The sequence below is a fragment of the Ruditapes philippinarum genome, unplaced genomic scaffold (assembly GCF_026571515.1).
Source record: "Ruditapes philippinarum isolate M1 unplaced genomic scaffold, ASM2657151v2 ctg211_1_1_1_1, whole genome shotgun sequence".
NCBI classification, from domain to species: Eukaryota; Metazoa; Mollusca; class Bivalvia; order Venerida; family Veneridae; genus Ruditapes; species Ruditapes philippinarum.
In genome coordinates, this window is record NW_026852000.1 from 211,712 (window position 1) to 227,514 (window position 15,803).

The window sequence follows — 15,803 nt, forward strand, 5'->3', positions numbered from 1 at the left end:
ATTTACAGTCCCAAGAACAACTCCCTTCCTGATATCCCTCTTACCCCAAGAGAACGAGAAATTCTGGACAAAACAAGTGACCTTGGTATCTATGACAACCCAGGAATGCCTGTATCTAGGTCAGCTGACAGCGTGACTATGAGTAATGGCGGAACAAGTTTTGAGTTCCCGGCCACAGACTGTACGCCACCACCCAAACCACCGCTACCTCAGAATGCAGGCGTCATTGTTCCACAGTAAGTTATATGTACACAAGGGTTGTGAATAAGAGATTGATAGTTATTTGTTATTTTCATATTAGTTGATATATAAAACCAGTCATTTAAATTAGATTAAAATTTGACCTCATGACCTTGAACCCATGTCAGTTTCTTAGTTACAGCAGGTGCAGTGGTCCTGTGGTAGCACTGTTGGACCACAAATGCAGGTATTGTATGGTGTATGCCACACTAAGTAGACAAAGTTGTATTTTTTTGTGTCTCAAAGCACTCTTGTATAATTATAGTACTTTTCCTCCCTCTTATCAGAATTCTATTTGCAATAATAACAGAAACAGTCAAAATTAGGCATTAAATGATTGATAAATAATATGTGAATAGGGAACAATATTGAAATACATATCATTTTGTTTTTCATGGTTAAAAGATTTGCTAACTACAAAAACAGAAATAGTAAGAAAGAAGACTTTGAAAGACAGATCCTCATGTAACACAAAACATAAGTTTAAGATGATGATGAAAATTTCAATGCAGTATGAAGAGAAGTCAAAGCTATTTTTTTTTTTTTTTTTTCAGAAATCAACATTTTGGTCCTTATGCTAAATAGTCCAAACTTGTTTTGAAATATTGATTTGATATAACTTGATGTAATTGCATTAAAGCAGTTAAATATCATACAATGGTATTGCTCAGTTCATAAGCACCCTAAATATATGAAATTTTTCTGTGTAAAATGGTTTGTAAGCAACTTATTATTAGATTGATATTTTACTCATTATACCGTTATGTAAGCTAAAAATGGGGGAAATGATTAGATTCAGTGAAGAACATATTTTCAGAGAAACATACTTTTCATACATAATTTACATATACATAATTTACATATATACTTTACAGGTTAATACAGAAGTCAATGTCTCAAGATGATACTGATGGTGGTGACGCCCCACCTCCTCTCCCGGACAAGACAAAACGTCGCTCACAAATACAAAACATGCTCGAAATGGTGTCAAATGCCGGTTTACATGCCGGTAACGTATCTCCTAGCAACTTGTCACCACATAATAGCATGATTTTATCAGGAAATGTTTCTTTTCTTGATTATTCTATGAACTCAAGTAATGGTAGTTTACATAGTCAAGGGTCGTGTCCTTCCCCTTCAAGTAGTGTAAGCTCTGGATTAAACCAGTCTGCGGAAAGTTTAATGTCAGAAGGAAATGTTCAAAGGAGCGGACATTTTTCAAAAACAGTTTCTGACTCGACACTTACCAAGAAATCAGTAGTGTTAAAAAGCTCGCATTCTGAATGCACAGTGAACCAAATAAATCAATTAACACAAGAGATTGATAAATTAACAAAGCTTACTGACGATATGCAAGCCATGACAAAGCAAAATTTGAATCAGGGTGCGAGGCGATCGGAAGGCCCGCCACCCCCGTTACCAAATAAGGCCAATAGAATGAATAGAATGGTATCACATTATGACAATGTTCCTGATGGAGCAACGATAGAAAGTAGTTTCTCTTCTTCAAATGCTGTATGCAACAGAACTTTAATAAGTCAGACAATTACATCGCGGACGTCACATCGGTCGCAAACGTCGGAAGCTAGACTTTCATCATCAAGTACGAGCAGTACCCAGTCTTTCAGTGGTGTTCAGATGCAGAAATCCAACACGATTTCGTTTTCACAACAGACTAGTTCACAGGAGGATGCGTATTCGAGCTCTGGTTCATTTTCTAGTACAAGCCACTCTAGTATGGATAGTATTCCACGACCTCCCCCTCTCCCACCTAAAATGAGACACAGTAAGTAGACCTATTTAAACATATGGCACACAATATGTTACATTGTAACTTCTTGTTACATTGTTTCAAATGTAATACAATGAATCTACATGAAGGTGAAAATTCATTCGTAATGTGTTATGTTTAGAAATTGCGCTGTCCTTAATATAAAAGTGGTTGCCAGTGACACCTGAAGAACCAGTTGTTATAGTTAATATTTAAATGAATAAGTACAATTGAACCGATATTGGCCTATTTTGAAATCTTAGTGTCTGTTATTGTTACTAATTTAAACTGTGTTAGTTTTCAGACAAGAAAATTACTTCAAGTTTGTTGTGGTAGCCTTTCCTCTATTTCAAAGCTTCAATTTAAGAGGTTCATAATGAGATTTTAGTTAGTTAGGAAGAAAAATATCATCTTATTTCCTGCCAGAATATAACTGCGAATATAACAGTTGTTCACCTTATTAATCTTTAGCATGCTGACAGTTATTGAATCTCCTTACACTACCAGAACAAACCAAGATGAAAGTCACGTTGTAGTCATGGTCACGTACCCATAAAAGTCTGTGCTGTCTGATCAGGGTCTGCACTGTTTGCTAATTAATCAGTATTTATATTAAAATTTTCCCTAGAAGTAATGGGTTTTGTCCAGATTGAAAGATGGACAAGTCCATTTAAGATACTTAGCAGGGTAGGTGTAAATTGCTAAGATAATTATATATTTTATTACAGTTCAGACATATATGCAGACTATAGGTGCTTACACACAGCCACAAGGTATCGAGAGTATTTCTCGGCATAGTATGAACTTTTATGAGGCTCAGTGGCAACGTCACCAGATGGAGCTGTCACACACCCTGTACCCACGTTCAAATACCATCAGCGTGATATCAGATTTTAGTTCAGACTCGTCATTTGGAGGAAGTGCCCCTGGTAGTCCCTCCATTCCAGCACTACCAGCTAAAAGAAGGGTAATAGTTCTTGATTGATCTTAGTTTATAAATAAAGAGGAAACCTTCAGGAAAATGTTGGTTATGGAAAATCAGTTTGTTCTTTTGTAAATTTTATATCTTCACAATGAGGAAAAGGAGAGTAACTATACAGTCATAATAAGAATGGTCTTTATAAATTGTTTATGCCTCTCAACAAAGGGATTATGGGTTTGAACCTTATTTGGGTCACAGCCATGTTTCCTCAAAAGATGCAAGTACTTTTTAAAGAAAGTTTTAATAAGGGGACTAGTGCTTCAACTAAGCTGAAAGAAAAAACTCTTCACAGTAGAGCTAAAATAAATACTGTTTAAATAGCGGTGAACAAATTTATAATTTCTGTATGTAGAAATGTATAATGAAAGATGTTACAGGTAGTGTTATTGTTTAAAATGATTTATACTTGATTGTAGATATTGATATCAATGATAATATAGAACACATTGCCTTCACTAAAGTATAAGCTACATATAAATAAAGAAAACATTTTCTACGTTCGAATGTAAACCAAATATTCAGGATGACATTTTGTGCATTTTTAAATGGATTAATGGTAATATTGTTAAAAATGTTCACTATTTAATGTGTATTTAAAGTAGTGAAACTTAAGTAACGACTTTTGTTAAGGTAGTTCTATGGTAAATGCTCAAAATATGAATGTGTATCTACATAAAAAGAAATGTAAAGACAGTAAAAGAAACATTTTTATACTCTACATGTACTTTGGATTTGAATTCCTTAGGCCCATTTAGCCTCAGAAATGTATTTAGATTTTTCCTACGGAGAAAAGGAAAGTCTGTGTTTTATAATATTTTAGTAATGGATTTACAGTATGGTATGTTCTTATCTTATAAGGAAATCAGTGTTAAATGAGGAAAACATTGTCATAAAAGTAGCAAAAGTAAACAGAGTCGTATTTTGTCTTCCAAATAAATAACTTAATCACTATTTCTTTGCTAAAAAAAGATGTTCCATCAACATGAATACTGTCTCAAAAATTTAAACCAAACAGAAAAAGTAAAGCTTTTACGTAATCGAAAAAAATAATAGCATTGTTTGGTAGCTTAATGTGCCTATGGAATGTTTCATACTGACTTGTTTGTAATCAAAATTTACTGTTTACTTTGTAATTTTCAAAGTAATAACTCCTAATATTAAAGTATAATTCTTATAAATAATTCTCATAATTTTTTTCCTTCCAACAGTTTGGAATAAATCGTGATAGTCAGTTGTCAACTACATCTAGTCAGTCAGATACATTGTCTGATGTGTTCCGTGAGAAGACAGCAAGTATGGTGGAGCCATCTAACATACCTCAACATGATATGTAAGTTATTTAACCTCATCAGGACATGTAAGTTATTTAACCTCAACATGATATGTAAGTTATTTTACCTCATCATGACATGTAAGTTATTTAACCTCATCAGGACATGTAAGTTATTTAATCTCAACATGACATGTAAGTTATTTAACCTCAACATGATATGTAAGTTATTATATCTCTGTAAGAGATATAATTTATTATATCTCAACATGACATGTAAGTTATTTCTCTCAACATGACATGTAAGTTATTTTTTCCTCGACATGACATTTAAGTTATTTTATCTCAACATGACATGTAAGTTATTTTACCTCGATATGACATGTAAGTTATTTTTATCTCAACATGACATGTAAGTTATTTTACCTCAACATGACATGTAAGTTATTTTACCTCAACATGACATGTAAGTTATTTTACCTCAACATGACATGTAATTATTTTATCACAACATGACATGTAAGTTATTTTACCTCAACATGACATGTAAGTTATTTTACCTCAACATGACATGTAAGTTATTTAACCTCACAATGACATGCAAGTTATTTAAGCTCATCATGACATGTTAGTTATTTAACCTCATCATGACATGTAAGTTATTTAACCTCAACATGACATGTAAGTTATTTTACCTCAACATGACATGTAATTATTTTATCACAACATGACATGTAAGTTATTTTACCTCAACATGACATGTAAGTTATTTAACCTCATCATGACATGTAAATTATTTTACCTCATCATGACATGTAAGTTATTTTACCTCATCATGACATGTAAGTTATTTAACCTCAACATGACATGTAAGTTATTTAACCTCACAATGACATGCAAGTTATTTAAGCTCATCATGACATGTTATTTAACCTCATCATGACATGTAAGTTATTTAACCTCAACATGACATGTAAGTTATTTAACCTCAACATGACATGTAAGTTATTTTACCTCATCATGATATGTAAGTTATTTAACCTCAACATGACATGTAAGTTATTATATCTCTGTAAAATCTATAATTTATTATATTTCAACATGACATGTTAGTTATTTAACCTCAACATGACATGTAAGTTATTTAACCTCATCATGACATATTAGTTATTTAACCTCAACATGACATATAAAGTTATTTAACCTCACAATGACATGCAAGTTATTTAAGCTCATCATGACATGTAAGTTATTTAACCTCACAATGACATGCAAGTTATTTAAGCTCATCATGACATGTTAGTTATTTAACCTCATCATGACATGTAAGTTATTTAACCTCAACATGACATGTAAGTTATTTTACCTCAACATGACATGTAATTATTTTATCACAACATGACATGTAAGTTATTTTACCTCAACATGACATGTAAGTTATTTAACCTCATCATGACATGTAAGTTATTTTACCTCATCATGACATGTAAGTTATTTAACCTCAACATGACATGTAAGTTATTTAACCTCAACATGACATGTAAGTTATTTAAGCTCATCATGACATGTAAGTTATTTAACCTCAACATGACATGTAAGTTATTTAACCTCAACATGACATGTAAGTTATTTAACCTCAACATGACATGTAAGTCATTTAACCTCAACATGACATGTAAGTAATTTAACCTCAGCATGACATGTAAGTACTTAAGGCTCATCATAACATGTACGTTATTATATCTCTATAAGATCTATAAGTTATTTTACCTCAACATGACATGTAAGTCATTTAACCTCAGCATGACATGTAAGTTATTTAACCTCATCATGACATATTAGTTATTTAACCTCAACATGACATATAAATTATTTAACCTTGACATGCCATGTAAGTATTTAAGCTCATCATAACATGTAAGTTATTATATCTCTTATAAGCTACATAATTTATTATATCTCAACATGACATGTAAGTTATTTAACCTCAACATGATATGTTAGTTATTTAGCCTCAACATGACATGTAAGTTATTAAACCTCATCATGACATGTAAGTTATTTAACCTCAACATGACATGTAAGTTATTTAACCTCAACATGACATGTAAGTGATTTAATCTCAACATGACATGTAAGTTATTTAACCTCAACATGATGTAAATTATTTAACCTCAACATGACATGTAAGTTATTTAACCTCAACATGACATGTTATTATTAAACCTTAACATGACAAAGTCATGTAAGTTATTTATATTTCCTTAATAGGATCTTTATGTAATTTTATCCTTATCATAACATAGTGTTGAAATTTACTAAACATGATGTTCAAGAAATTCAGGGTATTTCCATGTAAATTTCACAAGTATTGGTTTAGGATTATGGGATGTGGGTAGCTCAGTTTGTTTTATTATTTCGATAAGTTAAAATCCCTTGAAGTTTGAATGGACTCTTCCAAAGTCAAATCAGAGTAAATCCATAACACCATGTCAGCAGTTTAACGGTTGTAACTTTGTTATTTCAGAGAACAGAAAAGGGCATCAGCACCTGCGGGTCAGTACACTGAGACGCCAATACAGGTGGAGCCACCAGCACTTCCGGAGAAATCAGACATTGCAAAAGATGCTGACTCGGATTTTGCTGAACTCAATCCCCTAGATGACATTGATGTGTCCGATCAACTTATTTATAAAAATGAGGTCAGTTTCATGTAGTTTAACATTGAGATTTGTAAATGAGTAACATTACAATGGATTGTTGCAAATGCTTTTCAAGCTTGAAAAGATGGTGGTCAGCTAGAAACATAGACCGCTTGATTTTAGATTTATAATTATTGCATTTGTGTATTTCCAGGGAGAAGATGGTCCAGATATACGTGGAGGGGCTATAGACGCACTTGTTGTACATGCTACTGCGGCCAACAAAACCGGTACGTAATCTGTCAATCTAAAACTTGTTAACCGACCTTAACCAATGTGTATGGTGCAAACTTTCTATTGTTATATACATTTCATTGTTAATTTATGTTCATTTCGAACTTACCAATTATGCTAAAACAAGTGGTGAATTGAAAACATTTAACATCATTTTAATTTCCTTTATATTTCGTTTACATTATGAAGTATGCTATATTATTATGTGGTCACAGCTGTAAAATGATTAGGTCATATCAGTGAAGAGATATTTTTATAAGTTTATAAGCATGGAAATTAAAATTTAAAACATGAATGACACTTTTTATATACATTCTTATAGTGGTTAAAAGGAAGTTTTGTCCAAACATCTTTCATACAACACATTTTAAACCTTAACCTGCTGAATTTGAATAATGGATTTGCCCAGCTTTGAATTTGGAACAGTCCATTCAAAGTTTCAGGGATTTCAATATCCAAATACAAAAATTGAGCTACCAACCAGTATAGAGCCTGGTCAGACTGTAGGAATGTTCAGGCTAGCCTGGCTCTATACTGGTGGCAAAGGTTTAAGGGTTAAAGCTTGATATTGTTGTATTGATAGCGGAATGATGGAGGGAGCTGTTTTCAGCTGTTTATTGTAGTTGTTTATTAGTGGTGTTTGACCAAAGTTGAACTTTGTTCTAGCATGATTATTGTGATTGCATCTAGATAATTCATTATTATCATGTATTGAAGATATTAAATCAGTGCGGGTTCTGTATTGAATTTGTTGAAGGAGTTGAATAAATCTGTACGAAGCAGGTGAGCCATTTGCTAGCTTTATACGGTTTTATTCAACAAGTTTGATAAATTACTATGGAATCTACTTGAATTTTATACTCGACTTATTACATACCCTGAAAATACATTATGTTCTGATATTACATCATTCTGTGTTTACGGAGTCGACACAGGTATATGATATATCATAAACTGTCTGCAATATATTATCATTAAGAGAAATACATTTTTTATAATATTTATTTGTTCTTATTTGATATGCAATGTCAGATCATTATTAATTAAACTAGAGGTTTTGTGTCAATGTATTTTCTGAGAACTAAATTTTTGGTGGAATAAAAAACATGACAAAAATGTTTAGGTTTTTTTATTGCTAAATGTCTTCTCTATAACTCATTGACATCTTCTACATCCCTCATATTTCTGATGTAAAAAACAAATTAGGACTGGATCTGGAAAGAATAAAACATATACAGTCGAACTTCGTTCGCTCGAACTCGGAGGGCCTGTGCAAATTTGTTCGAGAGATCGGTAGTTCGAGCCAACCGAGGTTGAACTATTATTACGTTGATCATATGCCTAAAGGTTTTCTAGCAGACATCGGTCAAATGATAAATACGTCAATATAAGTGTTTGTTAGTACATTTGTTCCTCGAATATGTCATATTCAGAATTATTATCCCAGTGTTTTCAATTTTGTATTAACGGTACGTTGTGTTAATCTATATTCATGCATATTGTAATTGGTTGAGTTCGATTGGGCAATCAGACCAAACTTGTTGAACAATGTTCAAAATATATCTATATGTTTATAATGGGATTAATTTAATTTAAAACCAAATAAATTAATGAAATATTTAAGAAAAAGTTTTACAGCAGCATTTATTTGTAGTCATTTACTAATATAAACTCCCGTACAAGTATATAATTCACGTTACATGAACTACGGTTGTAATTAAAGCTGTCCGGGTAAACGTCATTCTTTATTGACTTTTGCATATTTCACTTATTCCACGAGTTATTTTCTTTTTATCGTTACCATAAACGGCAAATCAACAATATTATCATAACAAACAAATCGGTAACAACACCCCTTATTTTGTAATAATTAACCTTAATTGCCTTTGTCACGATCACAAGGTGTTAAAAACATGTGTCGCCGACTGTCATTTATTTAGGACAGCCGACTTGTCTTTTTGTGTTCGACCGAAAAGGTGTGATTTTCACTATATATCTGCCGAAGGGACCAGAGATCAGGTTCGAGAGTTCGAGCGATAGGTGTTCGAGCGATCCGAGGTAGAACAATATATATTATATAGGAACTTTGCCGGGACTGGGCGATGAGTTCGAGCGAATGGAGGTATTCGAGCGATCCGAGTTCGAGCGAACGAAGTTTAACTGTATAAACACTTGTGACTTATCTAAAAACAACAACAACAACAATATTTTGGACTGGTTTTCATATTTTTTTCTCCAACTATAAAGGCTCACACAGTGATTTAGTTAACCAGCAAGGTAAGCAGTCTATTGTGCGTCTGTCTGTCTATCTTAATCTATCTATTCTAGAATACCATAGAAACTCATGCATCATGCACTTACCAACACCCCCCCTGAGTGTGAAATGACATTGTTTGAAACTTAATTTATGTAAAAAAATAAACCCATAGAGGTTTAAACTTTAACTTGCTGGAAATCTTAAGTGATTGGCATTTCCCAAAATCATATTTTGTCACAGACCAGCTAGCTAGGCTCTATAACACAGCTGGCTAACCAATTTCAAATTTCAACTTGTTATCCCTAAAATCAATAATAGACAGTTCCAAAAATGGAAGCTGGACAAGTCCATTTAAGAAATTCAGCAGGTTAAGGGTTAAATCTGTTTTAATTTAATTATGTTGGATGTAAATCTGTGATTTTGTTTTTTACCAAAACTGAGTTTTTATTTCCTGGTTGATTTAAATGCAATGGGATCTTTATACTCAAATTGGAGTATAATTATGCTCCCCGAAAAAATTTCGGGGGAGCATATAGTCGCCGCCTTGTCCGTCCGTCCGTCCGGCCGTCCGTCCGTTTCCGTCCGTCCGTCCCCTTTTCTTGTCCGGGACATAACTTTGAAACAACAAGAGGTATCAACATGAAACTTTGTAGGTAGATAGATCTCATTGAGTAGGTGTGCAGTGCGCAAGAACCGTAACTCTGCCTTGCCTAATTTTTGAATTATTCCCCTTTGTTTATTTTTACACTTTGAACTTTGTCCGGGACATAACTCTAAAAGTATAAGAGGTATCAACATGAAACTTTGTAGGTAGATAGATCTCATTGAGTAGAAGTGCAGTGCACAAGAACCGTAACTCTGCCTTGCCTAATTTTTGAATTATCCCCCTTTGTTTATTTTACACTTTGAACTTTGTCCGGGATATAACTCTAAAAGAATAAGAGGTATCAACATGAAACTTTGTAGGTAGATAGATCTCATTGAGTAGGTGTGCAGTGCACAAGAACCGTAACTCTGCCTTGCCTAATTTTTGAATTACCCCCCTTTGTTTATTTTACACTTTGAAATTTGTCCGGGACATAACTCTAAAAGTATAAGAGGTATCAACATGAAACTTTGTAGGTAGATAGATCTCATTGAGTAAAAGTGCAGTGCACAAGAACAGTAACTCTGCCTTGCCTAATTTTTGAATTATCCCCCTTTGTTTATTTTACACTTTGAACTTTGTCCAGGACATAACTCTAAAAGTATAAGAGGTATCAACATGAAACTTTGTAGGTAGATAGATCTCATTGAGTAGGTGTGCAGTGCACAAGAACTGTAACTCTGCCTTGCCTAATTTTTGAATTATCCCCTTTGTTTATTTTACACTTTGAAATTTGTCCGGGACATAACTCTAAAAGTATAAGAGGTATCAGCATGAAACTTTGTAGGTAGATAGTTCTCATTGAGTAGGTTTGCAGTGCACAAGAACCGTAACTCTGCCTTGTCTAATTTTTGAATTATCCCCCTTTGTTTATTTTACACTTTGAACTTTGTCCAGGACATAACTCTAAAAGTATAAGAGGTATCAACATGAAACTTTGTAGTATATAGATCTCATTGAGTAGGTGTGCAGTGAACAAGAACCTTAACTCTGCCTTGCCTAATTTTTGAATTATCCCCCTTCGTTTATTTTTTACACTTTGAACTTTGTCCGGGACATATTTCTTAATGTATAAGAGATATCAACATGAAACTTTGTAGGTAGATAGATCTCATTGAGTAAGTTTGCAGTGCACAAGAACTGTAACACTGTCTTGCCTTCTTTTGTAGTTATTGCCCTTTGTTCATTTTGACACTTTGAACTTTGTCTGGGACATTATTCTAAAATTATAAGAGATATCAACATGAAACTTTGTAGATAGATAGGTCTCATTGGGTGGAAGTGCAGTGCTTAAGAATCATTACTTCTGCCTTGCCTTATTTTGAAGTAATTGCCCTTTGTTTATTTTTACTTTTTGACTTTTGTCCTGGACATTACTTTAAAACTATTAGAGATATCAACATGAAACTTTGTAGGTAGCTAGATATAATTGGATAGAACTGCAACGCTTCAAGAACCTAAACAAAGCCTGGTGTAATTTTGGAGTTATTGCCCTTTGTTCATTTTTTTTTATACTTTCCTGTGTCCAGAACCTTCTCGGGGAGCATCACCCGGTTCAACCGGTTCTTGTTTTAGATTAGCTATTGATAAGCACTTCAAGATTTATCAGTTCCGCCATTTGGTCTTTGCTTCACATAACTCTGAATTCTATGTTGTGTTGAACCTTTCATTGACCTGAACCCTTATATGGTGAAACAGGTCAATTGGGTCAAGGTCACTGAGACTTAAAGAGAAGAAAAGATGTTCTTTTTTATCCTCAATGTGACATTGAGGATCATATTTCACTGCCACTGTCCTTGTAAAAACTTTAAAACAGTATTAAGTTATGAGTTTACTTTTGTCCTTGTGACAGAGGATTAAATTTATACACATTTTGATAACAAAATAATTTTAAAGACTTGATTCACAATAGATTTAAAATGAGAAGAAAACAGTGTCATTTCAAACTTTGTCATGCTGAATTAAATAGACAACTCAGTGGTATTCACTTTTCTTTTCCTGTTAAAGTCCCAAATGTCCTGCTCATAGGCTTGAAATATAATTTTCTTTGATTAAGACATCAGCTAAATGGTAGAATTGATTTGGCCTTATTGTTAGTAAAGTAAAATTTGATTTATTTTTGTTTGTAGAGAAATTTTGTTTATGTAAAGCTAAAAAGAGTAACAGTTTCTTGATGTAATATTCACCATATCTTTTTCATGTATCTGTTTCATTTATGAGTACAAACAATATTTTCTGGCAATGCTTCAGAATAGAGAAAAAAGATGTTTTTGAGATAAAAATTTTGTTTCGATAAAGCTCAGATTCTTATATGATCTGGCAAACAGTACAAGAAACATGCCTAAGTGTCTTTATTTTGAAATATTTAGAATTTTTTAAAAATCTAAGAGAATTTCATCTCATTGTATTTCACATATACTATTGTAACCTAGATCCTTGCTAAATAGCTACATCCCCTATATTTTTTTAAATCATTTATAATGTATGTTAGTGCTAAATGGGTTCATATTTCTGGAGTCTATGCATCTCTTAGCTCCAGCAGGTGAGATGGCTTTGACCCATGGTGTTGCTTCAAGTTTGTAACACGTGAGGTTGGCAAAAAATCCATCTCTTGTTTTAGGCGCAATATGACCAAAATTGTGTTGGTGTGCCATAAAACCAAACAACAAAACTTGTAGAGATATCAAAAAGTGGAATCCATTTTAGCCCATGTGGAACAATGTATCATAGTGGACTGTTAGGACCTCCCTATCAGTGTAGATTGTATGTAATAAAGTGATTACCTTTCATCTTCTTAACATTTCTTAAACAAAATCTCCTTATATGAACCCTTATCATAGTTGAAATGATGGAAACCATTTCATGTCATGCAGAATATTGGTTACCATGGCAACAGGAAACAAATTTAATTTTTTGCTTATAAAAAGGAAGGCTAAGAGCATACTGTCATGTGGTACTACCCTTTGACTTCTACTAAGATTTTTCAAGTTATGATCTTGAGGTCAAAATTGACCCCACCCAGGGGTCACTTGATTTTGATCACTTTGGCTTAATTTGGCTTGTGAAAGAAGTATTTTTAAATCTTCTCTTCTGAAACCAGTATTCTTGGAGCTTATATTAAACTTGCAGCCAAACCTTTTGCACCTGTACTGAGATTGGTCGGAATATGATCTCAAGTCACAGCTTTGCTGGGTCGTTTAATTGCTTTTATAATGGCTTGTTTAGGAATTTTTTAGATAAAAATCAGTTTTAAGCTTTGCTCACAAGGAATGAGATAAAAGAAATTGCAGGTTTCATCCTGGCAAGCAATAAGGCCATCATTGTCCTTTCGTATTAGTTTTGCTGCACATGACTATTATGCCCAGTCGGTCTAGAAGTGTTTATTTAAATAAACTCACACAGCATGTCTTGCTTTGATTGCACCACAAAATTTGTTTAGGGTATTTGCTTGGTTTGTAATAAATACTGAAGTTTGTCTATCACTTAGCACCATGTAAGATTCCCCTCTTATTCTTAAAATCTATTTACTTTTTTTAAGTTCCCCCTATCTTATAATCTGTTAGCATTTTGTAAGAACCCCCTCCCTCCATTTTCTGAAAAATCTATTCACTTTTTTGCTTCTATGTGCACAAATTTTTGGTGAAAACTGGGAAGTGTTATTTCTGCCTTAAGGTTGAATTAAACTCTAAGTGAATTATATCCATTGGTATTTATAATTTGGGATCATAAATGAAATATTTTCTATTAATTAACATTTTTTCGTTATAAGTCCTTATTTCTTTTTCTATAATGTTTTAGGGACACAATTTTGATTAAGTTGGAAGTATTTTATTTGGATATTAATTATTGTCTCTTAAAGAATATATGAAATACAAGAAGTGTATGGCAATGAATGACTTAACCATTAACATGCTAAATTTTGTTTAATAGATTTGCATTGCTTTGAATTTGCAGCTGTCCTTTCAAAGTTTAAGGGATTTCAATATCAAAATACAAAACTTGAGCTACCAATAGTATAGTGCTTGGTTTGACTGCTTGGTTGTACAGGCTGGCCTGGCTCTATACTGGTGGCACAGATTAAGCATTTTTGGTTCCAGTAGGTTTTAGGATTAGGAAGTGAAGATGTTTTATAAGAATAGAACCAGCATGTTGTTTGTGTACTTTGTTAGATATAGTGTGCATGTTGCTTGTGATGGATGGTGATAGGTATAATACTGTAGAGAGTTTTCAACCTGTTAAACTGGTGTACCAGTACCTTTGGTAAATTATATGCTACTGTAACAGTTGTAAATTATATGCTACTGTTTCAGTGGTAAATTGTGTTATTCTGTAACAGTGGTAAATTATATGCTACTGTAACAGTTGTTAATTATATGCTACTGTTTCAGTGGTAAATTGTGTTATTCTGTAACAGTGGTGAATTATATGCTACTGTAACAGTGGTGAATTATATGCTACTGTAACAGAGGTGAATTATATGCTACTGTAATAGTGGTGAATTATATACTACTGTAACAGTGGTGAATTATATGCTACTGTAACAGAGGTGAATTATATGCTACTGTAACAGTGGTGAATCATTTGCTACTGTAACAGTGGTGAATTATATGCTACTGTAATAGTGGTGAATTATATGCTACTGTAACAGTGGTTAATTATATGCTACTGTAATAGTGGTGAATAAAATGCTACTGTAACAGTGGTGAATTATATGCTACTGTTTCAGTGGTAAATTGTGTTATTCTGTAACAGTGGTGAATTATATGCTACTGTAACAGTGGTAAATCATTTGCTACTGTAACAGTGGTGAATTTATATGCTGCTGAAACAGTGGTAAATCATTTGCTACTGTAACAGTGGTGAATTATATGCTACTGTAACAGTGGTGAATTATATGCTACTGTAATAGTGGTGAATTATATGCTACTGTAACAGTGGTGAATTATATGCTACTGTAACAGTGGTAAACTATATGCTACTGTAACAGTGGTGAATTATGTGTTTCTGTAACAGTGGTAAATCATTTGCTACTGTAACAGTGGTAAATCATTTGCTTCTGTAACAGTGGTGAATTATATGCTACTGTTTCAGTGGTGAATTATATGCTACTGTAACAGTGGTGAATTATATGCTACTGTAACAGTGGTGAATTATATGCTACTGTAATAGTGGTGAATTATATGCTACTGTAACAGTGGTGAATTATATGCTACTGTAACAGTGGTGAATTATATGCTACTGTAACAGTGGTGAATTATGTGTTTCTGTAACAGTGGTAAATCATTTGCTACTGTAACAGTGGTAAATCATTTGCTACTGTAACAGTGGTGAATTTATATGCTGCTGAAACAGTGGTAAATCATTTGCTACTGTAACAGTGGTGAATTATATGCTACTGTAACAGTGGTAAACTATATGCTACTGTAACACTGGTAAATTATATGTTTCTGTAACAGTGGTAAATCATATGCTACTGTAACAGTGGTAAATCATATGCTACTGTAACAGTGGTAAATTATATGCTTCTGTAACAGTGGTAAATGATATGCTACTTTTATAGTGGTTAAAGATATCATACGACTTTAACAATTAAGCAATTTGCTGGGGATATTAAAGATAATGTTGTTAAATTATTGATTCAGTTTTGCCAATTAAGATGATTTTTTATACAGATGTACTATTATAAAGTAAAATATTATTG

The 15,803-nt window shown here is 33.0% G+C and overlaps 1 protein-coding gene across 3 annotated transcripts in view; it reads left to right on the top strand.

Annotated features, from left to right (window-relative positions):
• LOC132745703 (rap guanine nucleotide exchange factor 1-like) overlaps window positions 1-15,803 on the top strand; it is a 74,583-nt gene that overhangs the window by 39,160 nt on the left and 19,620 nt on the right. For 2 of the 3 annotated variants that reach the window (XM_060734670.1, XM_060734681.1), the window contains 7 exons: window positions 9-236; window positions 1,116-2,026; window positions 2,740-2,978; window positions 4,202-4,323; window positions 6,791-6,965; window positions 7,120-7,195; window positions 9,447-9,476. In XM_060734670.1, coding sequence (XP_060590653.1) covers window positions 9-236; window positions 1,116-2,026; window positions 2,740-2,978; window positions 4,202-4,323; window positions 6,791-6,965; window positions 7,120-7,195; window positions 9,447-9,476 — 1,781 coding nt within the window. The remainder of the gene's footprint in view (window positions 1-8; window positions 237-1,115; window positions 2,027-2,739; window positions 2,979-4,201; window positions 4,324-6,790; window positions 6,966-7,119; window positions 7,196-9,446; window positions 9,477-15,803) is intronic. The other variant, XM_060734676.1, reaches the window with a different exon arrangement.